General features: G+C 49.7%; 1 protein-coding gene across 3 annotated transcripts in view; it reads right to left on the bottom strand.

Annotated features, from left to right (window-relative positions):
• The window catches only part of CCDC50 (coiled-coil domain containing 50), a 47,301-nt gene extending 25,253 nt beyond the window's left edge, over window positions 1–22,048 (bottom strand). The window contains exons 1-5 of one of the 3 annotated variants that reach the window (XM_035133033.2): window positions 21,574–22,048; window positions 6,191–6,253; window positions 5,789–5,918; window positions 3,969–4,059; window positions 2,163–2,280 (exon numbers count right to left, since the gene is read on the bottom strand). In XM_035133033.2, the coding sequence (XP_034988924.2) occupies window positions 2,163–2,280; window positions 3,969–4,059; window positions 5,789–5,918; window positions 6,191–6,253; window positions 21,574–21,622 (451 nt within the window). In that variant the 5' untranslated portion in view covers window positions 21,623–22,048. The remainder of the gene's footprint in view (window positions 1–2,162; window positions 2,281–3,968; window positions 4,060–5,788; window positions 5,919–6,190; window positions 6,254–21,573) is intronic. The other 2 variants (XM_035133032.2, XM_035133034.2) reach the window with 2 other exon arrangements.
• Between the last annotated feature and the right edge of the window lie 805 nt (window positions 22,049–22,853).

Genomic DNA, 22,853 nt, shown 5'->3' with positions numbered 1-22,853 from the left:
CAAAGGTGGACATATTGGGTTAGCAGGCCAATGTGATATTTTGAGTCCACTCTAGGAAGCATTATTAGTTTGCATGCAAAAGATGCTTCTGCCAGAGGAATATTTGGAGGGGTAAAACTGCCTTGTTAAGAATAAGCACAGATCTAGAGAAAATAGGAGGGGGGGTGTTTGCCCTTCTTCCTCCACTTGGGTGGGAAAACCCACCACAAACTATGGGATCCCACCCAACAGGGCTGGGCAATATATTGATATATCATCCAAAACTGGTTTGAAGCCCATACAAGGGTACCTTGGTTCTCAAACGCCTTGGTACTCAAACAACTTGGAACCCAAACACTGCAAACCCAGAAGGAAGTGTTCCGTTCTGAGTGCCACACTACCATTTTGAGCGTTACACTGTTTGTGTTTGCTATTTATTTTGCATTTTATTTTTGCAGCTCTTTCGTTTTGTTTTTGTAACTGTGTGGAACCCAGTTCAGCTACTGATGGATTGATTGTGTGGCTGCAACAATGTTTATCACTTTCGTTTTATGGATCAATGGTCTCGTTAGATAGTAAAATTCATATTAAATTGCTGTTTTAAGAGTTGTTCTAAAAGTTTGGAACGGATTAATCCAATTTGCATTACTTTCTATGGGAAAGCGTGCCTTGGTTTTGGAACGCTTTGGTTTTGGAACAGACTTCCGGAATGGGTTAAGTTTGAGAACCAAGGTACCAGTGTATTGTGATATCAGTTTCCTGATTTTGTGCAATGCAAAAATCGCAATGTGAGAAAAACCGTCAGGCCTGCCAAGGCTCCTCTCGATTCCTGCAGCCCATTACCTCGGCCAGCTCATCTCTCCCCCGTCTTGTGAAGGGGGCTGCAAATCACAAGAGCAGGCGTCGGCAAAATTCACGATGCAGGAAAAACCGTGAAGCCAGACGATGCGTCTGCACAGCTCCATCCTTATTCCAGTCGTTGTGACGTATCAATACATTGCGATGTTTAGCTGGTGATCTGTTGCGATGTTGAAAACCAGATATCGCCCGGCCCTACGCCCAACTCTGCAATTCTAGGATTCCCTCCTGCAGGAGGCAGTGATGGCCATAAAAGAGGATGAGAGAAATTCACGGAGGAGGAGAGATCACTCTTGTGCTCCCATTGCATTGTTGTATCTGACTAGCCACAGTGAGAACAGGATGCTGGACAAGAGGGGCTCCCTCTGGCCTGATCCAGCAGGCTCCTCTTAGTTTTTTGAGCATCAACAAGCAGAAAGAGACAAGAACCTTCTGCTTTCCCGACACATGCAAGCTGAAGAAAAAGAGGTTTGTGCAGATGTGCAAACGAGGGCAAGGCAGAGGCACCGCCACCAGCAACCAGAAAGCAAATCGGCAATTTGGTGCCCATGGAAATCCTCCAGGTCACGGCGCATTTGATCGCAAAGCATTTCGGAAGAGAGAAGCCTCTGCAATTTCTTGTCTGAAGCAATAATCTTTCCAGAGATTACACATTTGACAGTGATCAGAAAGGCAGTCCCGCAAGCGTCCCCGATTCAGGATCCGTCCGGCTCTCATTGCATCCGTCCTCCTCCAACAAGGATTCATTTTTTGTCACGCCAGAAACCTCCAGCGCTTTCCCAGAAAAAAGTGGGAGAACACCCCTCGCCAGGGCAGCATCAGTGCCAAGGTCTGCGTTGTGGGGTGGGGTTAGGCTAGAGGACCCTTGGGGGTCCCTTCCAACTCCACGCTATGAGGGGCTCCCCCTTATGGTTTGAACCCCCACAGCGGCGGGGTTGGGGGCTGCGCGAGGGCCCCACATCCCACCTGCAGCATATCCCTCAGCCCCCAAGATGACCCCCTGTGCTTCTCAAAGCAAAGCTCAGCTCAGAAAGAGGAGGGGAGAAAAGGGAGGGAGCATCTCTGTGCTAAACCAAAAGTGAAGCCCCGGCAGCAGCAACAGCAGGTCCACAGGCACAACGGAGGTTTCGGAAACTCGGCAGAGTTCAGAGAGTCGTTCAGACCTGGCAGAAGCAACTCTGGCATCTGCTGCGACCCGCAAGCAGACACGAAACCTCCCGGGCTGGAAGGCCAGAAGGCGAAGATGCAATGCAGAGCCTTCTGGGTCTGCGCAGAGGACCCCAAAACCACCTGGTTCTAGAGCCCCCCCGGGACGCCCCGCTTACCTCTGCTTTCCGGGTAGTATCCCTCATCGTAGGTGCTCTTCTGCAAGGGCTCTGGGTGGGGCTTCTTTCGGCGCTTCTCCTCCTGGAGTTCCTTCTGCTGCAGGATCCGAGCAATGTCCTAAAGAAAGGAGAGATGTCAAACCCTGGCATTTTCGCAGATAACGTTCTTGCCAGTTCTTTGGTGGCTGGGAGTGGCCGCCGGGACCATAGAACACTGGTCCTGAAAGACCTACATTGGCTCACAGGACGTTTTCAAGCCCAATTCAAAGTGTTGGTGCTGACCTTTAAAACCTTAAACGGCCTCAGTCCAGAAGACCTGAAGAAGCGTCTCCACCCCCATCGTTCTGCCCGGACACTGAGGTCCAACTCCAAGGGCCTTCTGGCGGTTCCCTCCCTGTGAGAAGCCAAGTTACAGGGAACCAGGCAGAGGGCCTTCTCAGTGGTGGCGCCCGCCCTGTGGAATGCCCTCCCATCAGATGTCAAGGAAATAAGCAACTATCTGACATCTGAAGGCAGCCCTGTTTGGGGAAGTTTTTAATGTTTGATCTTTTATCGTGTTTTTAATATTCTGTGGGAGCTGCCCAGATGGGCGGGATATAAATCATCATCATTATTATTATTTTGTCTTTTTGGAACGGAGCACGGGTGTGTTTGGCTTTTAAGGGACGGGTGGATTCTATTTCTAACGCCGCTTTTCAATCAAACAAACCCCAAAGCAGATTACACACATCGGATAACAGTAACACAGCAGAACGTGGCGAGTGAAGTGTAAATAATACTATATATATTTTTAACAAATCGGCAGCAAAATAACTGCAATCTATAAAGCTCTATTAACAAACCTACAACTAAAACAATAAGTTAGACACCACAACTGCAGCATGGGACTTATCAAATGATTAACAAATCAATAAGGCCTTTATAAGTGATAAAACAGGGACGCGGGTGGCGCTGTGGTCTAAACCACAGAGCCTAGGGCTTGCCGATCAGAAGGTCGGCGGTTCAAATCCATGTGACGGGGTGAGCTCCCGTTGCTCGGTCCCAGCTCCTGCCAACCTAGCAGTTCGAAAGCGCATCAAGTGCAAGTAGATAAATAGGTACCGCTCTGGCGGGAAGGCAAACGGCATTTCTGGTGCGCCAATCTGGTTCCCCAGAAGTGGCTTAGTCATGCTGGCCACACGACCTGGAAGTTGTCTGCGGACAAACGCTGGCTCCCTCGGCCTATAGAGCGAGATGAGCGCCACAACCCCAGAGTCGGTCAGGGGTCCCTTTACCTTTATGTGATAAAACAATTCTGACAAAATAGCAACTAAAAATAAGCTAGTTCCTACACACGTGTTACCATTGAAGTGCTTTGAATTTCTATTGTTTGCATTATTGCATCTGTTTATTCTTGGGGGATTTTTTAGCTGAAAGGCAGCATATAAAGAATCGCTAACGCAATGTAACAAGAAACAAGGAGTTGTTGATCGGACTTCCCAGGAGCATCTGAAACCTTGAGAGGGAGGGTTGGACTCAATGACCCTTTAGATCCCCTCCAACTCTGCAATAAAATGAAATTTGCTTTCGATTTGCTGGTTCCTGCTGTTGCCAACGCAGCTTAATGCACCCCTAACTCTCCCTGCACCTAGAAATATTTGTTACTGGGGGCATGTTTCTGGCAGCCTTGCTTTCGGCATGCATGGCTACAAGTCAAAAATCAAGTTCTGTGTTCTGGTGATGGTTCTCCCCCCCTTCCTTTAAAGACGTGAGATTTGGCCCGAGATCAATCGCTTTCCTCCCTGCCCACCACACCAAAGGGCTGACCTCATCGTCTTCTTCCTGCCGACGCCGCTGTTCTGCTTCAATGACTAGCTTGACTTGAATTTCCTGAGCTATCTCGCAGTCCTGCCTTTCCCTGGGAAGAGACAAAGGGGAGGGGGTGGCAGAGGGGGAGAGGGGTTAGGGGCGGGCATCCGTGGGAAGAGAGAATAGAGGGGGGGGGAGGCAGGGAGAAAATGCAACCCAGGACCCCAGCTTCACAATGAGAGATGAGCGACCAAGACGGGGAACACTCTCAAAACATAAACGGAAAAAAACAACTCATGCAACTTTTTCTTCCAGTGCAACTTTTGAACCCTTAGCGCAGTGTTTCTCAGCCAGGGGTCATATGGCCTCCTGGGCCCCCAGGATATTCTAAGGGGGGCACAAGTGAAATAATACAATTTATACCAAAATGATACAGTCAAACCTCGGTTGCAACCCATCGGAAGCCGTGCCTCGGTTGTCTAACATTTCGGAAGTCGAACAGGCTTCTAGAACGGATTACGTTCGACAACCGAGGTTTGACTGTAAATAAAACCTGTTCTATCTATGGACAAAATAGGAAGGAAACAAGGTTGGAAGGGGGCCACGGTCGGAAAAACGTCGCGAAACACTGTTTTGGCTTATAGTTAAACTATGGAGTGGAGTTGGAGGCAGCGATGCTTCTGAATTCGAGTTGCTGGAATCCCCAGGAGGCAGGAGTATTGCTCTTGTGTTCGAATCCTGTTTGCTGGTCCACCACAAACATCTGGTTGGCTGCTGTGAGAACAGAGGCTGGACTGGAGGGGCTGTTGGCCAGATCCAGGAAGCGCTTCTTCTGTTGTGCCCATCAGCACCCCTGCCCCATGCAATGCCTGAAGAGCACCAGGTTGGGGAAGGCCGAGTTAGAGAGATCATTTCACTTTATGTGAACCTCTTTCAGAAGCATCACTGGCTAGTAGCCATCGATAACCCTCTCCTCCTCCAGGAATTCATCTAATCCTCTTTTAAAGCCATCCAAGTTGGTGGCCATCCCTGATTCCTGTAGAAGGGAGTTCCACAGTTTAACTACGTGCTGCGTGAAGGACTTTCTCTTCCCTGCCCTGAATTGTCAAACGTTAACTTTCACAAGAAGAGATTCATAGAATCATAGAGTTGGAAGAGACCACAAGGGCCATCCAGTCCAACCCCCTGCCAAGCAGGAAACACCATCAAAGCATTCTTGACATATGCCTGTCAAGCCTCTGCTTAAAGACCTCCAAAGAAGGAGACTCCACCACACTCCTTGGCAGCAAATTCCACTGCCGAACAGCTCTTACTGTCAGGAAGTTCTTCCTAATGTTTAGGTGGAATCTTCTCATTCAGATGAGATTTCTATGTTGCAGGGGGTTGGACTGGATCAGGATCCCCCAAATTTGGCTCTCCAACTGTTTTTGGACTACAACTCCCATCATCCCTACATAGAAGCAGTGGATGATGGGAGTTGTAGTCCAAAACAGCTGGAGACCCAAGTTTGGGGGGCCTTGATCTAGATGACCGTTGGCATCTCTGCAAACTCCACAATTCTATGTCCACAAGTTCTAGTGTTAACTATCCTCTTTATCTGTGACATAAATGCTTTTATAAACTTCTATCATGTCACCCCTTTTCTCTGAACTAAATAGGCACAGATGGGAATTGCAGTCTGGAGGGCACCAGGTTGGGAAAGCCGAACTGCGGCAGAGTTTTCGGGGCAGTGGGGAGCGAGTGGAGGCAGAGCAACGGGCCCCGCTTGGTTCTGCCCAGCTAAACCAGGGAGGGGGCAGCCCAGAGGCAAGACGCCCCCCCCCATCCCGCACACTCACAGGTCTTTGTGCCGCTCCTGGATCCGGGCTCGGGCCTTGCGGTCCTCCTCTTCCTGCAGCTGCTTGGCCATCTGCAAGTCATACTGCACCAGGCGGTTGCGCTGCACATTGGTTGCCAAATGATGCTCAACTGCAAGAGGGCACAGGATCGGGCATATTTAATTCGGCTGCGGGACCAAAACACCCTCTTGGCTGCGGCCCAAGGGGGACCCCACTCTCTTGCTAGCCCCTTCCGAAGGGTGGAGGAAATCCTTGTGGTTTCCACACCTTGTGCCCCCAACCGCACCCCAGAAAAGCAGTCTGCGTGGCCCACCAAGGAAGACCAAAACACGAGGACATTCAGAACGGTAACAGTTAAATGCACATTGCGGAACCCAGCTTCACCCGCCAGGCAAGACGTACTTTCCTGTTCTTGCAGGCTGTGGGCCAGAGTGTGATCCTCGAGGACGGCAAAATCTCGGCACACTGAAAGAAAAGAGAGAACGGAGAAAGTGAGGGAGGAGGCCAACCCTTCTGACCGAAGCCTCGGTTATCGTCCCAGAGCCCAGAACGTCTTCCAAAGGCACAAGGAAGACAATGGTCTATGACTCCTGTTAGACTTACAAAACTGTACACAACAAACTCTAGTAAGTGCTGGAAATGTAAAGAGTTAGAAGGTTTTATCATAGGTGGTGGAGCTGCAAAGTAATCAAAAACTATTGGGAAATGATTTATAATAAACTGAAGAAGATGTTTAAGATAACTTTTCTTAAAAAGCCAGAAGCTTTCTTGCTAGGTGTTATAGGACAGGAATTGCCAAAAGAGCGGAAGAATTCAATTACGTCTGCCATAAAAGTGGCTAGGGTATTACTAGCCCTAAAAATGGAAGGACGATAAGATACCAGCGAAGGAAGAACGGCAAGTTAAACTTATGGAATACGCAGAAATGGCGAAACTTACGGAGACAATGGCAATAGAGACTTTTAAAAAGACTGGGAAGCATTTATGCTGTAGCTACAGAAACAGTGTAAAGAATTGGATTCACAAGTAGGGTTTGAGTAAATGTTTACAATTAAGAAAATAAGCTCACGGTTAAGAAACAACAATATGGAAATTAATTAAGTGTAAGGTGTAATTTGAAAGAAAATTTGGTATAAAAATGATAACAATATAAGAGCGTTTAGCAAAAAAATAAAAATCATAGAAAGTAAGATAAAATTAAGCAAAAGTAGCATATATTTAAAGAACCAGAAGGGGAAGTTGAGGGAAGTCACGGGGTGGGGGGAATTTCGCTGTTTTTTGTTTGTTTTTTATGCGTCAAATGTGTTGAATATTAAATTGTAAAACCTAATAAAAATTTATTCAAAAAAACACAAAAAACCAAGACACAAGGAAGTAGGAACTGCAGAAAGAGGGAACAGGCAGTGTCCCCTTGCAATGCACAAATCTCCACTTCCCACAAACACCGCAAGGAAGTCGCAAAGCGGAACATGCAGAGCCATTTCGAGGAACCAGGGGCAAAAGTTGATTCTTGAGTGACTGAAATCTAAGCAAAAGGAGCACCGATTTGCCCTTGGCACATATTTAGACCAAGGCTCATCTCTTGAAAACGGAACCACCACCAAAAAGTGTCGCAGTTTAAGAAGGGTATCGGCAAGCTGGAAGGTGTGCAGGGGAGGCCAGATGAGGAACGGTTGAGGGAGCTAGGGATGTTTAGCCTGGAAAAGAGGAGGCTGAGAGGAGATACGATAGCCATCTTCAAATATCTCAAGGGCTGTCCCATGGAAGAGGGAGCAAGCTTGTTTTCTCCTGCTCCGGAGGGTAGGACTCGAACCCATAGCTTCAAGTTGGTTGATTGGGATTGCAGGAGGTTGGACTAGATGACCTCTGGGGTCCCTTCAAAATCTACGATTCTATGAATCTGTAAGTTATAAGAAAGGAGATTCTGGCTAAACACCAGGAAGGACTTTCTGAGGGTAAGAGCTGTCCAGCAGTAGTAGAAAGGCCCTCAGACAGTGGTGGCCTCCCCTTGCTTGGAGGGTTTAAAGCAGAGGTTGGGTGGCCAATTGTCAGGGGTTATTTAGCTGTGATTCCAGCACTGCAGGGGGTTGGACTAGATGACCCTTGGGGACCCCTTCCAACTCTGCAATTCTGTGATTTTAAATGTCCCCCTCAGATTTTGTAGACTGCCTTCTGTCCATGGGCAGTTTTGAAAAGGCAAACCAGGTTAAAACTCACTTGTATTAAGATGAACAAGGTTTAAAAATTGGATTATTAAGATTATAAGGTTATAAGGACGTGCGTGAACAAGTATGAAACCAAGAGGGGGAGGGGAGGGAAGTCAAGCAAAAATTATGGTTTAATTTTTTTGATTATGATGGGGTTTTCCCCCTTTTTCATTACATATTGTTGTTTTTATGCTTACTTTTGATGTTATCTTTTTTGAAAATTAATAAATTGTTATCAAAAAAAGAAGAAAAGGCACCCCAGGGGATCCGATGCCTCACGCAGCTTCAAAGAGAAGCGTTCCACTGGGTTCCCCCCCCCCCCCCGTATTTTGAAAATAAAATGAAAACAAACACACAGGAGGCCAAGAGAAGGAACAGCTTGAATGAAACGCCACACCAGCGATGGCGCACCAAAAGGAAGTTGCCCACATTTTTGCAATCCTGGATCTGGTGACCAGACGGGCAGCTTCCAGACATTGGCTTTGGGGCTTACGTCCTAGGATGTCTGTAATTGTCCCTTAAAAATTAAAGCACCAGAACAGGATCTGCGAGAGTCTCCAAATGGTCTGGAGAAAGTGGAGAACGAAAACTTTTTCAACCTTGTCTCCTAACACTAGAACAGGCTGACGTCTAATGAAACCGGGCGTTGGAAGATTCATGCAGTTAAACTGTGGAACTCCCTCCCACAGGAGACGGTGATGACCAGCAACTGGATGGCTTCAAAAGACAAATTCATGGAGGCGGAGAGGGATACTGACGACTATGCTCTACCTCCACAGTCGGAGGCAGACAGTGTTAGAAACTGGGATCGTTTTCTTTTTAAAGTTCAATAAAGCATTTTAAAAGGGAAAAGGGGGGGAAAGAAAGAAACTGGGATAGTAAAGCTAGGAGCCAAATGGCTCCTGAGACCTGAAGTTGTGAGTGGCAAAACAGAATGTCTAGTCGCCATCACTTGGGGGGTTTGTCAGCAAACCTTTTATTTATTATTTTGATGAGCGTGATTTAATCTCCAATTCACATGAGTGACACACTTTTAGCAGAAATCGTTAATACATGTTTAATTTGGTTTTGACAATAAAAATATTGGCACAGTGGTACCTCGGTTCTCGAACGTCTTCATTGACGAACGTTTTGGAACCCGAACACCAAAAAATCCAGTAAATGCTTCCCCTTTCAAACGCACCTCGGAAGTTGAACGGCTTCCGCTGCGTGTTTCTCAATTTTCTCCACTGAATTTGCAGGCAGCCCTTTGCACCTCGGATTTCGAACGTTTCGGAACTCGAACAGTCTTCCGGAACGGATTGCGTTCGAGAACCGAGGTACCGCTGTACCACACTTCAGTTTTCAAAACACTCTACTCTTCATTGTTAAACTCCTTAACATATTACCTATCCTTGACATATACTTTGAGGCTTCAAATCACATAGATTTCATTAATCCTCAAGTGCCAGCCAGGTGCACCCAGACTTTTGGAGGTGCTCACAAATGGAGAACCTTTAGGCGCAAAATGCACCTGGCGCCCTGCTAATTTCGAACCCCGGAGGCCGTGATGTTTCTGAGTACTCTTTGCTGGAAACTGCAGGAGGGGAGAGAATTGCTGTTGTGCCCGAACCCTGTTTGTGGGTTTCCCATAAGGCTGGCCACTGTGAGAACAGGATGCCAGACTAGGTGAACCACTGGCCTGATCCAACCGTCTCCTCTTATGTCTGTCCAGTTCATTATTTTCTATTCTGACCAGCAACCGTTCTTCCCGGGTTTCTCTGCCTGAAGAGGCTCCTGGGATCTGAATCTGGGACGTTCTGCCTGCAATGTAGATGGTCCCCCTCTGAGCTACAGCCTTTTGCGGCAACAAGATCAACAGGCAAAGGATGCACAAACAACAGGAGAATCTGTGCACTGGGAGACAGAGCCTGCAGGAAATCTGCAAACTGATGCTTGATGAAGAACGGCACAGAGGCGTGTCTGGGCAGAGAATTTATAGCCCCGGCTACAGATCTCTCCTGTGATGCAAGGGCAAGGGCTGTTATTTTGCCTAATCGGATGCCTTCCCTATTCCTGCTTCACAGCGGCAGTGCAGAGCCCACCCCCCCCACCCCCTTGGCAGCTGCTATCAAGAGCTGGCATGAACTTTGCAAAGTGCGGATCTCCGAGAAGCCCCCTCGCACATCTTTAAGGAGAAAAAGGCCTGTGGGGTGACAGGCAGGCAAGAGGCAGGAAGGAGAGAGAGCTGCAGCTTTTTCTTTCTCCTCCTGCCCTTTGCCTTCTCTCATGCCCTTCCAGGCCTTTTGTCCTCCTCTTCCCTGCACACGCCCCTTCCTTGGCTGCTTACGCTCCTCCCTCCCTGGGGAGAAGCAGCGCAGAAGGATGTGCAAGGAGGCACCAGGGACTGTTTGTTGCTTTTGGGGAAGGGGGAGGAGGGACCCGTCCAGGCCAGCGTCCTGTTCTCACAACCAGACGCCTGTGGGAAACCAGCCATCAGGATTTGAGCACCAGACCAACACTCTCCTGCCTTGCCATTCCTGGCAACTGGGATTCAGAAGCATCACTACCTCCAGCTTTTGGAGGGCAGGCCAGAGTCATTCTTCCTGGTAGCCCTCGCCTTCCCCACAAATTTGTCTCATCCTCTTTTCAAGCCATCCAAGTTGGTGGCCATCCCTGCCTCCTGCGGGAGGGAGTTCCGTAGATTAACCGTGCTGCATGAAGAAGTCCTTTTTTGAAAATATGTCCCAACATTCAGCTCCGTTAGATGTCTACAAGGTATGGTGTCAGTTATGGTGTCAGGAGAGCATGAGGAAATTTTTCCTCTATCTACTTCTATCATGTTGCCTTTCAGTCGTCTGGGTCTTAAGTTTTAACAGTGATGTGGAAACCATCCTTTTATAATGCCAATTCAGCAAAACGTGCTCTTTACTCCTTCGTCCATTTTTAAAGCCACTTTTGCAACTTGAAAACTAGGGTATCAGATGTGCGCTGATTTCATTTCCAGATGCACTCTTGGAAGCAGTCTAGAAAGTCGGGTCGGCCACAGTGCTTCCCAGCCACCTCCCAGAGTCGGCATATTTGGAGACTAGGCTTGGCTAGATTAAAAGACCGTGGAGGGGAGAGGGTTGCCAGTGGCTCCTTGTCCCCTCTGGTGTGACTGAAGAAGAACAGCTGGAAGGGACCCCGAGGGTCATCCAGCCCAACCCCCTGAAACACAGGCTTGAATGCGAGAAAACCTCCCAGCCATTCACAAAAATGGAAAGCAAAATATTTAAATACTCATCATGACAAAAAGAGGGGCGTAAAAACACTCCAAAGATCACTAAAATCAACAGTAGCTAAAAAGAGGTGAAACAACGCAGGGCTTGCCTCAACAAAACATGTTATTGGCAGGCCCAGAAAAGAATAAACCTTGCGGGAGATGAAATGCAGGGAATACAGGGACCTGGGGTGCTTTCTGGGAACAGCCAAAGCAAAAACAAGAGTCATGGATTTGTGGCTTCACTCGGTGAAGGGAATGTGCGGCTCAAGGCTCTCGGCTTGACTCCGGTCTGGATATTTACCAAAAGGAAAAAATGTGCCTGCAGGAAATGCCTGTTAATTTTAAGCTCCAGTTCTTCAAAACAGAGGAGCGCTTAGAAACAGGCACCAACATTCCAGCAACGGACCACAGGATGTTGTGGAGGAGCCCCTGAAACATCTTTATCCCAAATCACGCACCCCAACTTGGTGCGTTCCAGGTGCTCCTGGCCATCCCAGGTTGCGGAAAGTTGCCATAACCCAAGGCCATAAGGGGAGCCAGCATCCTGTTCTCCCAGTGGCCAAAGTGATGACTCAGTGGGAAATCCTCAAGCAGGATTTGAACCGGAGACCCCCTCTCCCCTCCTGCAGTTTCCAGCTGTGGCGGCAGAGCACAGCCACCCTGCCTAGCAGCCATTGAGTGTCTTCTCCTCCATGAAACCCAGCTAGCTGTGGCCAGGGATAGAAACTCAGATATACAAAGCTGGGGGCCCAGTGGCTCCTTAAAGCAAGGTTGCAGTTGCCAAAACGGAATGTCTAGTTGCCATTTGGGGGCAAGACTTGTTTTCCAAAGGATGGACTGACTGTGATCGATTCTCAAGTAAACATCTGGCTAGTTCAGATGACAACCTTGAGCCGGGTTAAGAGGTTTGAGAACTTAAAAGAAGAAATATTGAGAAACTGAGTCACTTGATTCAGAGACAGCCCGCCTAGAGATTGGCCTTTTCTGACCTCTTTTTCTTACGCCTGTTGAAAAATCAATAGCATTTTTTAAAAGGAGTGGTCAGGAACATCCTTGAGTTGCTTGGTGGCCCCTTTTTGGGATTCGGGAGAGAGCCGGCCGCTAAATCCTCAGCTGGCTGAGAACAATTGGGAGCATCGAAAGCAAAGAGAATGGGATGGAAAAAAGAAGTTCAGGGTGGGCTATGTTTCGGAAAAGTCCCAGGTTCAGTACTGCTCTGCCAAAGAATAGCAGAGTTGGAAGGGGGCCCCCAGGGGCCATCTAGTCCAACCCTCTGCCATGCAGGAAGCTGAGCTCCCATGTGCCGCAATATTTGTATGAGAAATAAAACCATACCATATAGACATAGTGCCAGATTTATGTATAAGCTAAACAAGCTCTAGCTGAGGGCCCCACTCTCTTGGGGGCCCCAAAAAAAATTAAAGGAAAAACAACCTGGATGTACATTTCCAAAATATAAGATAAACAACAAATCAAATAAAAGCTACATGCAGAAACAGTGTTTTGTGTTGTGTGGGCTCCTATGATGTAAGTCATGGGCCCCGCCTGCTAGCCTACTCCCTCAAATATCCCTGGTTTGCTCCTTTCTATATATAGGGTGCCTACATTCTGCATGTGCAAATGGCTTGAGATACCTATGAGGTCCATCAATGACCATCTAGCATCTATTCAACACAAAAAACAGCGACCATTTGTTGTTGACAAAGGACAGCTGGACGTATCAAGGGCCCCATGACCTTCAGGAGCTTAGGGACGCATCAGACCTAAATCTGGCCCTGTATTTCAGCGCACCCAAGAAGGGCGCTTTGCCAAAGCCTCAAATACCAGCCGTCCAGATAATGGAGATTAAAGGTCTTCCAAGGTTTGGCAATCCTTTGCGGGTGGGGAAGTTTCTGAGCATGAAGCAAAGAGGGAACGGCAATGCAAGCTTGCAAACGGCTGGGGGAGGGAGCTTGCTTTCCCTGCCCGCCCGCCCCCGGGCGAACCCCCCACCCCATGCCATCTTCAAGAGCCTGGACAAAGGAGGTCTTCGTGCTCTGGCAGACGTCACAGACCTCCCAGCCAAAGGACGGCTAAGAAGAACGAGCAAACACAACAATAACCCAACCAAAGGCAGCAGTCGCTGCCCCGTCTTTCAGCCCCATTAAGAATGACTTGAGTGACCTTTACCCAAAGGCAGGGAAAGAGGGCTGGCGCCGCGCCACAGACAATCGGCCAGGATTGGCCGCAGCCAGCGTGTGCAGGTTGCCCTGGCGACGGTGCCCCGTTCTCCACGCTCCGATTCAATGGCTCTTGACGTGTCAACAGATGCGGCCCCCTCCGTCCCCAAGACGGCCAGACCCACAGCCCAGGTTGCACTGCCTTTTCGCCTTGCAGAGGTTTCATGCACTGTCTCGGTTTGTAGAAACTCAGCTGGTTTTTTTGTGCACTTTGGAACTCCCTGCCCCTTGATACCAAGCAGGCAGCTGCATTTATGGTACTCTCTTCAGCGCCTGCTAAAAACCAGGTGCTTAGAAAGTTGGTATGGATTTAGCATTTAAACTTTCTGTTACGTTTCAAACCGATGCTGAAAATCTCTCTCGATATATTTTTCTTCCTTTTATCTTTCTGTAAACTGCTTTTTTCCTACAATCAACTAGTGCATATTTTTTGCGAAACAAACGCACAATTTCAATCCATGAGAACACCTGAGCCAGTCACTTCCCCCAGCCCCATAAAAATGGCACAAGGCAGTTGCTATTCTGGAGGAGAGTTTTCCATAAGTTCAAAAATTCAGCCCTCTTGATCCTATAAAAAGCACAATTCAAAATAGTGGTTTGCACAACCCACTAAGGAAAGTAATAACACAATATATTATTCAGAACAGTAACAATTCATGGCACATTTATTCCAAGTCCAATTCAAGCTATTCAGTTTAATTCAACAAAATCGACAAACTTGATGCAGTGGTAACGGTTTTTCTAGGTCTGCTATGCCATTTGCACCTCCAGTGCCCCCTTGCTGCCCCATGCCTCTTAGCACCCTCCCAGGTAACCCCACTGCCCTCCCTAGGGGGATGGTACCACCCACTTTGAGAACCACTGATTAAAGCGAGGCAAAGACACGGGCTTGATCCAGGGCCAAGAATTCAGGAATGAGCAAAACTTTGAGAGCATCTCGCTGCAGAGAACCCCCAAACTCGCTTCGATGGAAGCGAAACTTTGATCACAACTCCAGCTGAGATTCATCTGCCCTCTTGTGTTAAATGTCTTTGCCCGAGCTGCCTACATCAGCTTTGCTTGCCCTCAATGGAACCCAATCCTGAGACGACTGACCATCACTAAATTGCAAAAAGCGGTGGCTTTGTGGAAGCCTCCCCCAGAACCACCACTTTTAAAAGCAGCCCTAGCCAGCTTCTGGGCGCTTGGTGAGCTGTTGCCCTGGCTGAGTTTTACTGCAGGTGCTTTTGAGCAGGAAGCGGGTTCGAGAGAAAGCAAAGAAGGGGACCAGCAGCAGGCCAGCTGGCCAGGCAGCACATGCACCCATTCACACAGCTGCTGCAAAATGCAGAAGCACCACCTGTGTGCAAACCTCCGTCCAGGGAAAGTGCCCTTTCCTGGTTCGCTCTCTCTTCCTCTCGCAATTGCAAAGGCAGTTTCACCAATACCGCACTTCTGCTGCTGGGAGTGGCTAGGTAAATAACTAAGGGAGATCTGGGAAAGTGTTCTGGCAGGAGGAGAAAGGGAGTTTCTAGAGCTCATGTGTGTGTGTGTGTGTGTGTGTGAGAGAGAGAGAGAGAGAGAGAGAGAGAGAAATCTACTCTCTTTCTGAGCTGAATGCTGCAATACAGTGAATTCTGAATTGCTCTTGCATTTCCCCCATTGGGGACATTCACCCTTAATATAAGAACGTAAGAAGAGTCTGCTGGATCAGGCCAATGGCCCCTCTAGTCCAGCATCCTGTTCTTGCAGCAATCAAGCAGATGCCCTGGGGCAAACCTGCAAGCAGGATTCGAACGCAAGAGCCCTCTCACCCGCCCCCTTAGTTTCCAGCATCTGGTCTTCAGAAGCACTTCTGCCTCTGATTGTGGAGGCAGAGTAACAGCCGCAGTAGCCATCGAAAGCCCCCTCCTCCGCGGATCTAACCCTCCTTCAAAAACCCTCTAGCTTGGAGCCCATCGCTGCCTCCCGCAGGAGGGAGTTCCACAGTTTAACAATGTGATGCATAAAGAAGGGCTTCTCGTTGCTTGTCCTGAATATGCTGATATTCAGCTTCAACCGAATGTCCACAAGTGCTAATGTCAGGCCAAGGGGAGAAAAACTTTGTGTGTCCACTTATTGCATGCCACGCATTATTTTAGCCTAACCCTATCCTTTCTCCTGTTTTTTTAAAAAAGATCTCAGCTGAGATGCTTCCCTTTACACACTTTGGCTTTAACATACGGGCACCTCAAATGCCATTTTTGTGCAGGTGGAAATCCAAGCCGCCAGCCGCCGCCCCCCAGCAGTGGGGAAATCCATCCTGCCTCCCTCTCCCCATCCCACCTTCAAAGGCAACCCGCCCCGCCCCTTGGCCCTTTTCCCACAGCTCAGCAACAGCGAGAAGACATCTCTCTCGATCATCGCAGCATGAAAGGGAGTCCCTGGTTCTTTGTAGCAAGGCAGGATAGTGATGTACAGGAGGTTAAGATCAAGGAGCGGCCTGAGCTCTGCACGCTCCCTGGGGGAGTCCCAGGGGTCCCTCTGCGCAAGCCCCCTCCCCGCTTTCAGGGCAGACAACAGCCGGCCTTTGAAAGAGAAGCACCAGAGGATAATAGGCAAGCCCCCCCCCTCCTGCAATCTCTGGCCTGAAAAGAAAATCCGGAGGCTTCAAGTCTCTTTCAGGAGGCTGGCTGTGGGGAGGAAAATTGCAAACAAAAGGCCTAACTCTCCTCTTGGTCCGCAAGCAAAATGAAGGTTGCAATTCTGTTCCCGGGGTGCAACAAAAGCCTGCTTGGATCAGGCCAATGGCCCACCTAGTCCAGCACTCTGCTCTTGCAGGATTCGAACACAAGAGCCCTCTTCCCTCCCTGCTGTTTCCAGCAACTGGCATTTAGAAGCATTGCTGCCATTGTGGCCAGCAGCCATTCGTAGCCCTCTCTCCCTCCACGAATTTGTCCAATCTTCTTTTCAAGCTGGAAAACAACGAGGCTTCCTTTTGAGAAGTTATTTTAATATAGAAGATTGCTCTGGAGGGAGGCTGCCCCCCTCCAGCCCACACTTAACCTAGCCCCAACACAAACAGCACAGGATACTTCTGAGTAAATAGGGATGAGGCTGCAGTTAGAATATTTGTCTGGAGTTAAAAACTAACCTTTCAAGAACAAAGAGTCGTTTTTTAACCCAGATCCTCAGTTCTTTCTATTAATCAACAACATCCACAACTGCCACAAGGGATGCACACCGTTTACTTCAACTTCCTCATCTAGGGCGTATTTCATAGAATCATAGGATTGTAGAGTTGGAAGGGACCCCAAGGGTCATCCAGTCCAACCCCCTGCAATGCAGGAATCTTTTGCCCAACATGGGGCTAGAACCCACGACCCTGAGTTTAATTTTTCTCGTGCTCTACAGACTGAGCTATCCCAACTGCCAGAGAGTTTGGTGGGGCTGAAAAGGAAGACCCAGAGAAGTGGTCTGTCTTGCAAACCAAAAAGGGCAACAGGGACTCCATTTGACCATGCAGAGCAAACACTTTCATTTCCCTTCTAGTAGAATCTCTAGGCTTTCTCCAGTTCCCCATGCAAATTGCATGGACCAGATTTTTTGAGAGGGTTCAGAATAAAATTACCTGCATCCACATAATAAACCCGTATAAAAGCTATTACAAACAAGTGGAAAAAATAATACAGAAATCTGCAGGGGGCTCAAAGCATTTAAAGGCCACCTTCCCATTCATCCACAACAACCCTGCAGTGCAGGCCAGCAGGGTTGCCGCCATATTGCGGCTATGGCGGGAGGGATGGAGACCTGAAACTGACTTGCCTTTATGGCCACCAGATGCGCTCACGGTGACGTGGTATTTCAACCAGGGATTTCTTCAGTCGCTGCTCACTGTTTTGGTCCCTGCTCCCCAGCAACACCAACTGCGTGGGAACCTAGCAGTCTCCCTTGAGAGGTGGCAGACTCTCCTTTCTTGGAGGCTTTTAGGCAGAGCTTGGGTGGCCATCTATCTTGGATGCTTTAGCTGAGAATCCTGCCTTGCAGGGGGTTGGACTAGATGACCCTCGGGGGTCCCTTCCAAGTAACGTTACAATTCTATGAACACCATTATTTTTATTTATTGGGCCGAAACCGTTACAAACGAAGGTGCATGAAACCAGAACACATTGCCTGGCAAATTATTATTATTATTATTATTATTATTATTACTATTACCAGGCATGTTTGTCATCAAAAAATGAGCTCCCATGAGTCATTAAACTTACCATCCCCACTAACTTCCATCCTTCAAATTGCCACTCAAAAGGCAAAGCAGGATGTGTTGCTAGTGTGTCCGGAGAGCCCAGATCCATGGACACATCAGGGGCATCTTCACTTGGTTACAAATGGCCCATAGGCAGGTGCAAAATGCACCTGGCAAATTTCGTTGATCTGTGGAACTCCCTCCCGCAGGAGGCAGTGATGGCCACCAACTTGGAAGCCTTTAAAAGAGGACTGCTCTGCCTCCAGGGTTACAGGCAGCAATGCTTCTGAATGCCACTTGCTGGAGAGTTGTTCTTGAGTTCAAATCCTGCTTGCGGGTTTCCCTTTGAGGCATCTGGTCGGCCATTGCAAGAGCTGGACTAGATGTTTGGGCCATTGGCCCAATCCAACAGGGACCTCCGATGTTCTTATTTGAAAAATGTGCCACGTGGAAGTGAGTCGCATCAAGGATTGTGCCACAGCAGGGTCTGCCGGGCGGAAAACCCCTTTGTGTGACATTAGAAATGGACATTAGAAAACTCTCCGCAACATCCACCACAAATTCAGCCCTCGTCACCCACAAAAGGGTCGAGTCCATTTGTCCTGTGGCAACAAAATTTATGCCAGAGACTCTGCCCCAACCTTGAACTCCAAAGCAATTAACCGGAACTCATCAATGCACATTCATTTCTACAGTGATCACCAACAAAGCACCTCATTTCACCAGTTCGCACAAACTGAAATAACAATGCCAGGTGCTTGGGGTGGGGAGAGAAAATGTCCCTCTTGGATCATAATTTGAGCTTGATTTGGTAAAGGCTGCGATCCTGCCCACGTTTACCTTGGAGTAAAGCCAGGGCAACTCGGCAGGGCTCATTTCTGAGCCATGTTAGAAACTCAAGATATATAAGCTAGATACCAACTGGCACCTTAAATCTAGCTCTCAGTCGCCACAACGGAATGTCTGTTCGCTAGGGGGTTGGACTAGCTGACCCTGGGGGGTCCCTCCCGACGCTAAAATCCTGCAATTCCATGATCCTACGATCTCATCGCCTAACTGTAGCTTGCTCTTGCAACAATTCACTTCTCCCAGCGTGCAAGAAGGCGAGACACACAGTGGAAATGGTATTAACTACGGTCGAAGGCAGAGGTTTTTTAAACTGTGGTCGCCAACCTGGTGCCCAGATATGTCGCCGTAGTCGCAGCTGGACCCGTTCCAGTAGCAAAACACACCTGGCACCCGGCTAATTTCTAACACTAAGCTCTGGCACGGCAGTGCGGCCAACCTACATCACGGGTTCCTGGGTATATGCTTCCTTGCAACAGGAGTGGCCAACTTGGGGTGGGGGGCTGTGGGCGCATCTGGGTTTTGGAGCACCGGCTGAGGGTGCCACCCCCCTGGATCCTTCCCTAATCCCTCCTCGGGATCAGCTCTTCCACGCAGAGAAAGAGGCGCAGAGAGAACACAAATGCTTCACTTTCCTAAGAGATCTGGGTAGAACCTGCGCACATGGACCTGAAAAGAGGTTCGTTTTTTCCAGCCTCCTCCTTTAGCCCTTTCTTCCTGTTCAAGGGAGAAAAAATAATTACCCTTATTTCTTGAGCAAGCAGGGTGTTAAAGGGGGTTGTGGGTCAAAGGATCTGTGGGCACCGTGGGGGGGGGGAGGTTGTGCCCACAAACACCGCATTGCCAACACCTGCTTCCAGGTGCAGGGCGGTATATATATTATTTAATAAATGATAATAATAAAGAATAACACACATCCCATCCCAGAGTATTTGGAAGAGTAGAAAAGCCTTTATTTGCTCCTCTGTGACAGCCCCAGGCCAGAAGCAGGACAGAGGGCGGCTCACCCGAGCCAGGAGATAGGCTCCAACATTTCCTGTTTTGCAGGGGGTGGGATGGATGACCCCTGGGGATCCCTGCCAGCTCTACAATTTTATGATTCCGTGATAGAAAAAAAATCCACACACCTTAAAAAAACAAACCCCTGCATTTAAACCCTATTTCCCAACCCAAAGCGAAGAGGCAGCTCGCAAAAAAGGGAGGATAACGCAGAGAATAAAATGATAAACTATAAAAGCCAGAAAGGAGCTAAAAGCACAGCTGCAAGGTCTGAAAGGTTAGTCAGATATGTTTTTATCAATAAAAATGTGCTACAATTAATTTGAGAGATCCACACAAGTTTATTTTTTTTAAAAAAAAATCAAGTACTTAAAGAGCCAGAGTGTGGTGTAGTGGTTAGAGCGTTGGACTAGGACCAAGGTTCAAATCCCCACTGGCCATGAAGCTCACTGGGAGAGCTTGGGCCAGTCACCGTCTCTCAGCCTGACCTACCTCACAGGGTTGTTGTGCAGCAATTAAATGAGGAGGGAGAGAACCATGTATTATTATTATTATTATTATTATTATTATTATTATTATTATTATTATGTCACCCTGAGCTCCTTGGAGGAAAAGAGACTGGGATATAAATGGGGGGGGGTTGAATCTGAGGTCAAGTCCAGTTTTAAAAGATGCATCCTCTGCAGGGGGTGGACTAGAGGACCCTTTGGATCCCTTCTAATTATACGATTCTACCATTCTTTTGTCCCCCGCCCCTTTTTGTCTGGAGTGGAGGGGAAGGGCTCTTCCCTTCTGCCCCGAGGCACAAAGGAAGTGGGCCTTATGGGCAGAAACGAACGCAGAAAAATCCCTGCATGGAGAAAAGTAGCAGCTTGGGGCGGCAGGGGGTCAGTGGGGCCTTCTGCCCTTTACCCCCCAGGCACACCCAGCTCAGCGGTTACAGCAGCTGCTTAGCATGCAGAAGGAGGTGCCGGGTTGAATGCCCCAAGGGCACCCAAGACAGGCCAGGGGAAAGCAGCTTCCTACGCAGATCAACCCTTTGTCCAGATTCATGAGGACTAGAATCTGGCTTTATTTGGGGGGCCAGGGCACCCCAGCCTCTGGCGGCAGGGCTGGGGTGGAGGGAGCTCCGGAGAGAGCCGCTGCTGCCGGCCAGAGCAGGCAGCACAGGACTAGAGCGACCCAAATCGGGGGAAGCTTCCCAGGTCTCCAACTGCCCGGGAGATCCGTGGCACGTGTGAAAGGGGCTCCCCGTGTTCCCCGCCTTTCGCCACGGGGCGCGGCGCCAGGCAGACCCGGCCCGCCAGAGCCCCGATCCGGCCCTCCAGGCCTTCTGCTCTACGGGGGTGCATCCTGCAGAGAGACCCACCGGCGGTAGAACCCCCCCCCCCAGCGCCTCCCCCGCAGAAGGGAGAAAGGTTTAGACCCCCGAGATCCGTAAAGGGGGCGCCGCGGAGGCCACGCAAAGGCACCTTCGCGCTGCAGGCATTCTCGGCCGCCCCCCCAAAAGGAAACGCCCCCCCCGAGTCTCGCAAAGGGGTCTCCTCCCTCCCGCCCCGCCCAGGGTCTTGCAAAGAGACCTCCCTCCCCTCGCCCCAGTCTCGCAAAGGGGTCTCCCTCCCTCCCCATCTTCGAGGGTCGCAAAAGGGTCTCCCCCACGCCGCCGCCGCCCCCCCGTCTTGCAAAAGTCTCCCTCTCACGCACTCCTATCTCGCAGAAGGGGGAGACCCAACGACCCCTCCCCAAGTCTCGCAAAAGGGTCTCCTTTCTCCCCATCGCCCCCCCCGTCTTGCAGAAAGGTCTCCTTCCTTCCCTCGGACCTCCCCCCCCCCGGGTCTCTTGCAAAAGAGTCTCCCTCCCACCCAACGCCCCCTCCCCAAGTCTTCCAAGGGTGTCCCCTTCCTTCCCTCGGACCCCCCCCCCCAAATTCCCGGTGTCTGGCAAAGGGGTCTCCTCTCCCTCTCCCCCCCCCGTCTCGCAAAAGGGTCTCCCTTCCGCCCCAACGACCCCCCCTCGAGTCTTGCCAAGGGGTCCCCCCCCCCGGCCGCCCCTTCTTCCCCGCCTACCTTCCTTGACTCCCGGCAGCTTGGACTGGTCGATGCTGATCTCAGCCATGTTGGCTTCGGGCGGCGGCGGATCCTCTTCCCGGCGCCCCCCCCCCCCAGCTGCTGTGGCCGCCGCCCCCGCCGGGGAAGGGGCCGAGCCCCCACCCGGCCCTCCGCCGCCTCGCTGCGCGAGCCGGAGGGCCCGATCCCCCGGCAGCAAGACGCCGGAGCTTTTTTTTCCCTTCGGGGGGGAGGAGGTGTCCTGCGCGCCCCCGCTCGCGCCCTGCCCGCCCACTGGAAGGGGCAGCTTACTCCCAGGCAAGCCCGGGGGAAGCCCGGCGGTGGGGATCGTGGCCTCCGACTCTCCCCGCCCAGGAGCTTCGGGGGAGCCAGCAGCCCGTCCGCGCGCGCGCAACCTCCTCGGCTCCGCTGCAAAGGTTGCAAAAAAGAAAGAAAATAGCAACGCTCGAACCCGAAGAAAGTGGGTAGCGCCACTTTCCCTTTCTCCGCCTCCTCCTGCTCAGCCTTCCCCGCGGAATTCTGGGAAGTGTAGTTTGAGAGCTTCCATTATTGTGGGTTGTTTTTCTTTTTCTTTTTTTCCCTAAAAACCGCCCGTGCGTTTTCTCAGCCGCTTCAGTGCGCGCCGCAAGATTTGCACTCTGATCCCTGGGGAAGGGGCGTTTCTTTGCATCTCCAGTCCAAAGTGGCACACCTGTTTCAGCTCTGAAGGTCTCCCCCACAACAATCACCTCCTGATATCCTTTGGGGGGGGGTTGCTATCCAATAAATCATTAAAAATAACTAGCTGGTGTTCTGCCCCCCCCATAGATTCCCATGCCCCCATCTATTCCAGCATCCTGTTCCCACTGTGGCCAACTAGATGCCCCAGTGGCAAGGGCGCCAGCTATAGGGGTTCTCTGGGTGCCTGAGCACCCATAAAAATTTTGTTGTGGGGGCTCAGCACCCACACTGCAGGGTCAGGGGGTGCGTGTGACCAAAATTTATTGTATTTCAAAAATCATTGTAAACAGTTAAAATCATTAGTAGGATTGGAATAACACTTGGTAGTTTAATGGTGAATTTTGGATATAATGGGGATGTAAAAGATTTTTTATAAAAGATGCCGGAGGAAATGATTAACAATAGGACCCAGAAAGTGAAGGAGGGAAGTCCAGAAGTTTCTTTGGAATCTTGTTTTTATGATGTATGTTGAATATGTAATTGTAAAAATTTAATTTGGAAAACCAAATATATTTATCAAAGAAAGAGAGAGAGGGACGCTCTGCCCTCCTAGTGTTTCC

Source organism: Zootoca vivipara, chromosome 5, assembly GCF_963506605.1.
Source record: "Zootoca vivipara chromosome 5, rZooViv1.1, whole genome shotgun sequence".
In the NCBI taxonomy this organism is placed as follows: domain Eukaryota; kingdom Metazoa; phylum Chordata; class Lepidosauria; order Squamata; family Lacertidae; genus Zootoca; species Zootoca vivipara.
The sequence above is the reverse complement of the archived record's forward strand: the minus strand, read 5'-3'. Positions and strand labels throughout refer to the sequence as shown.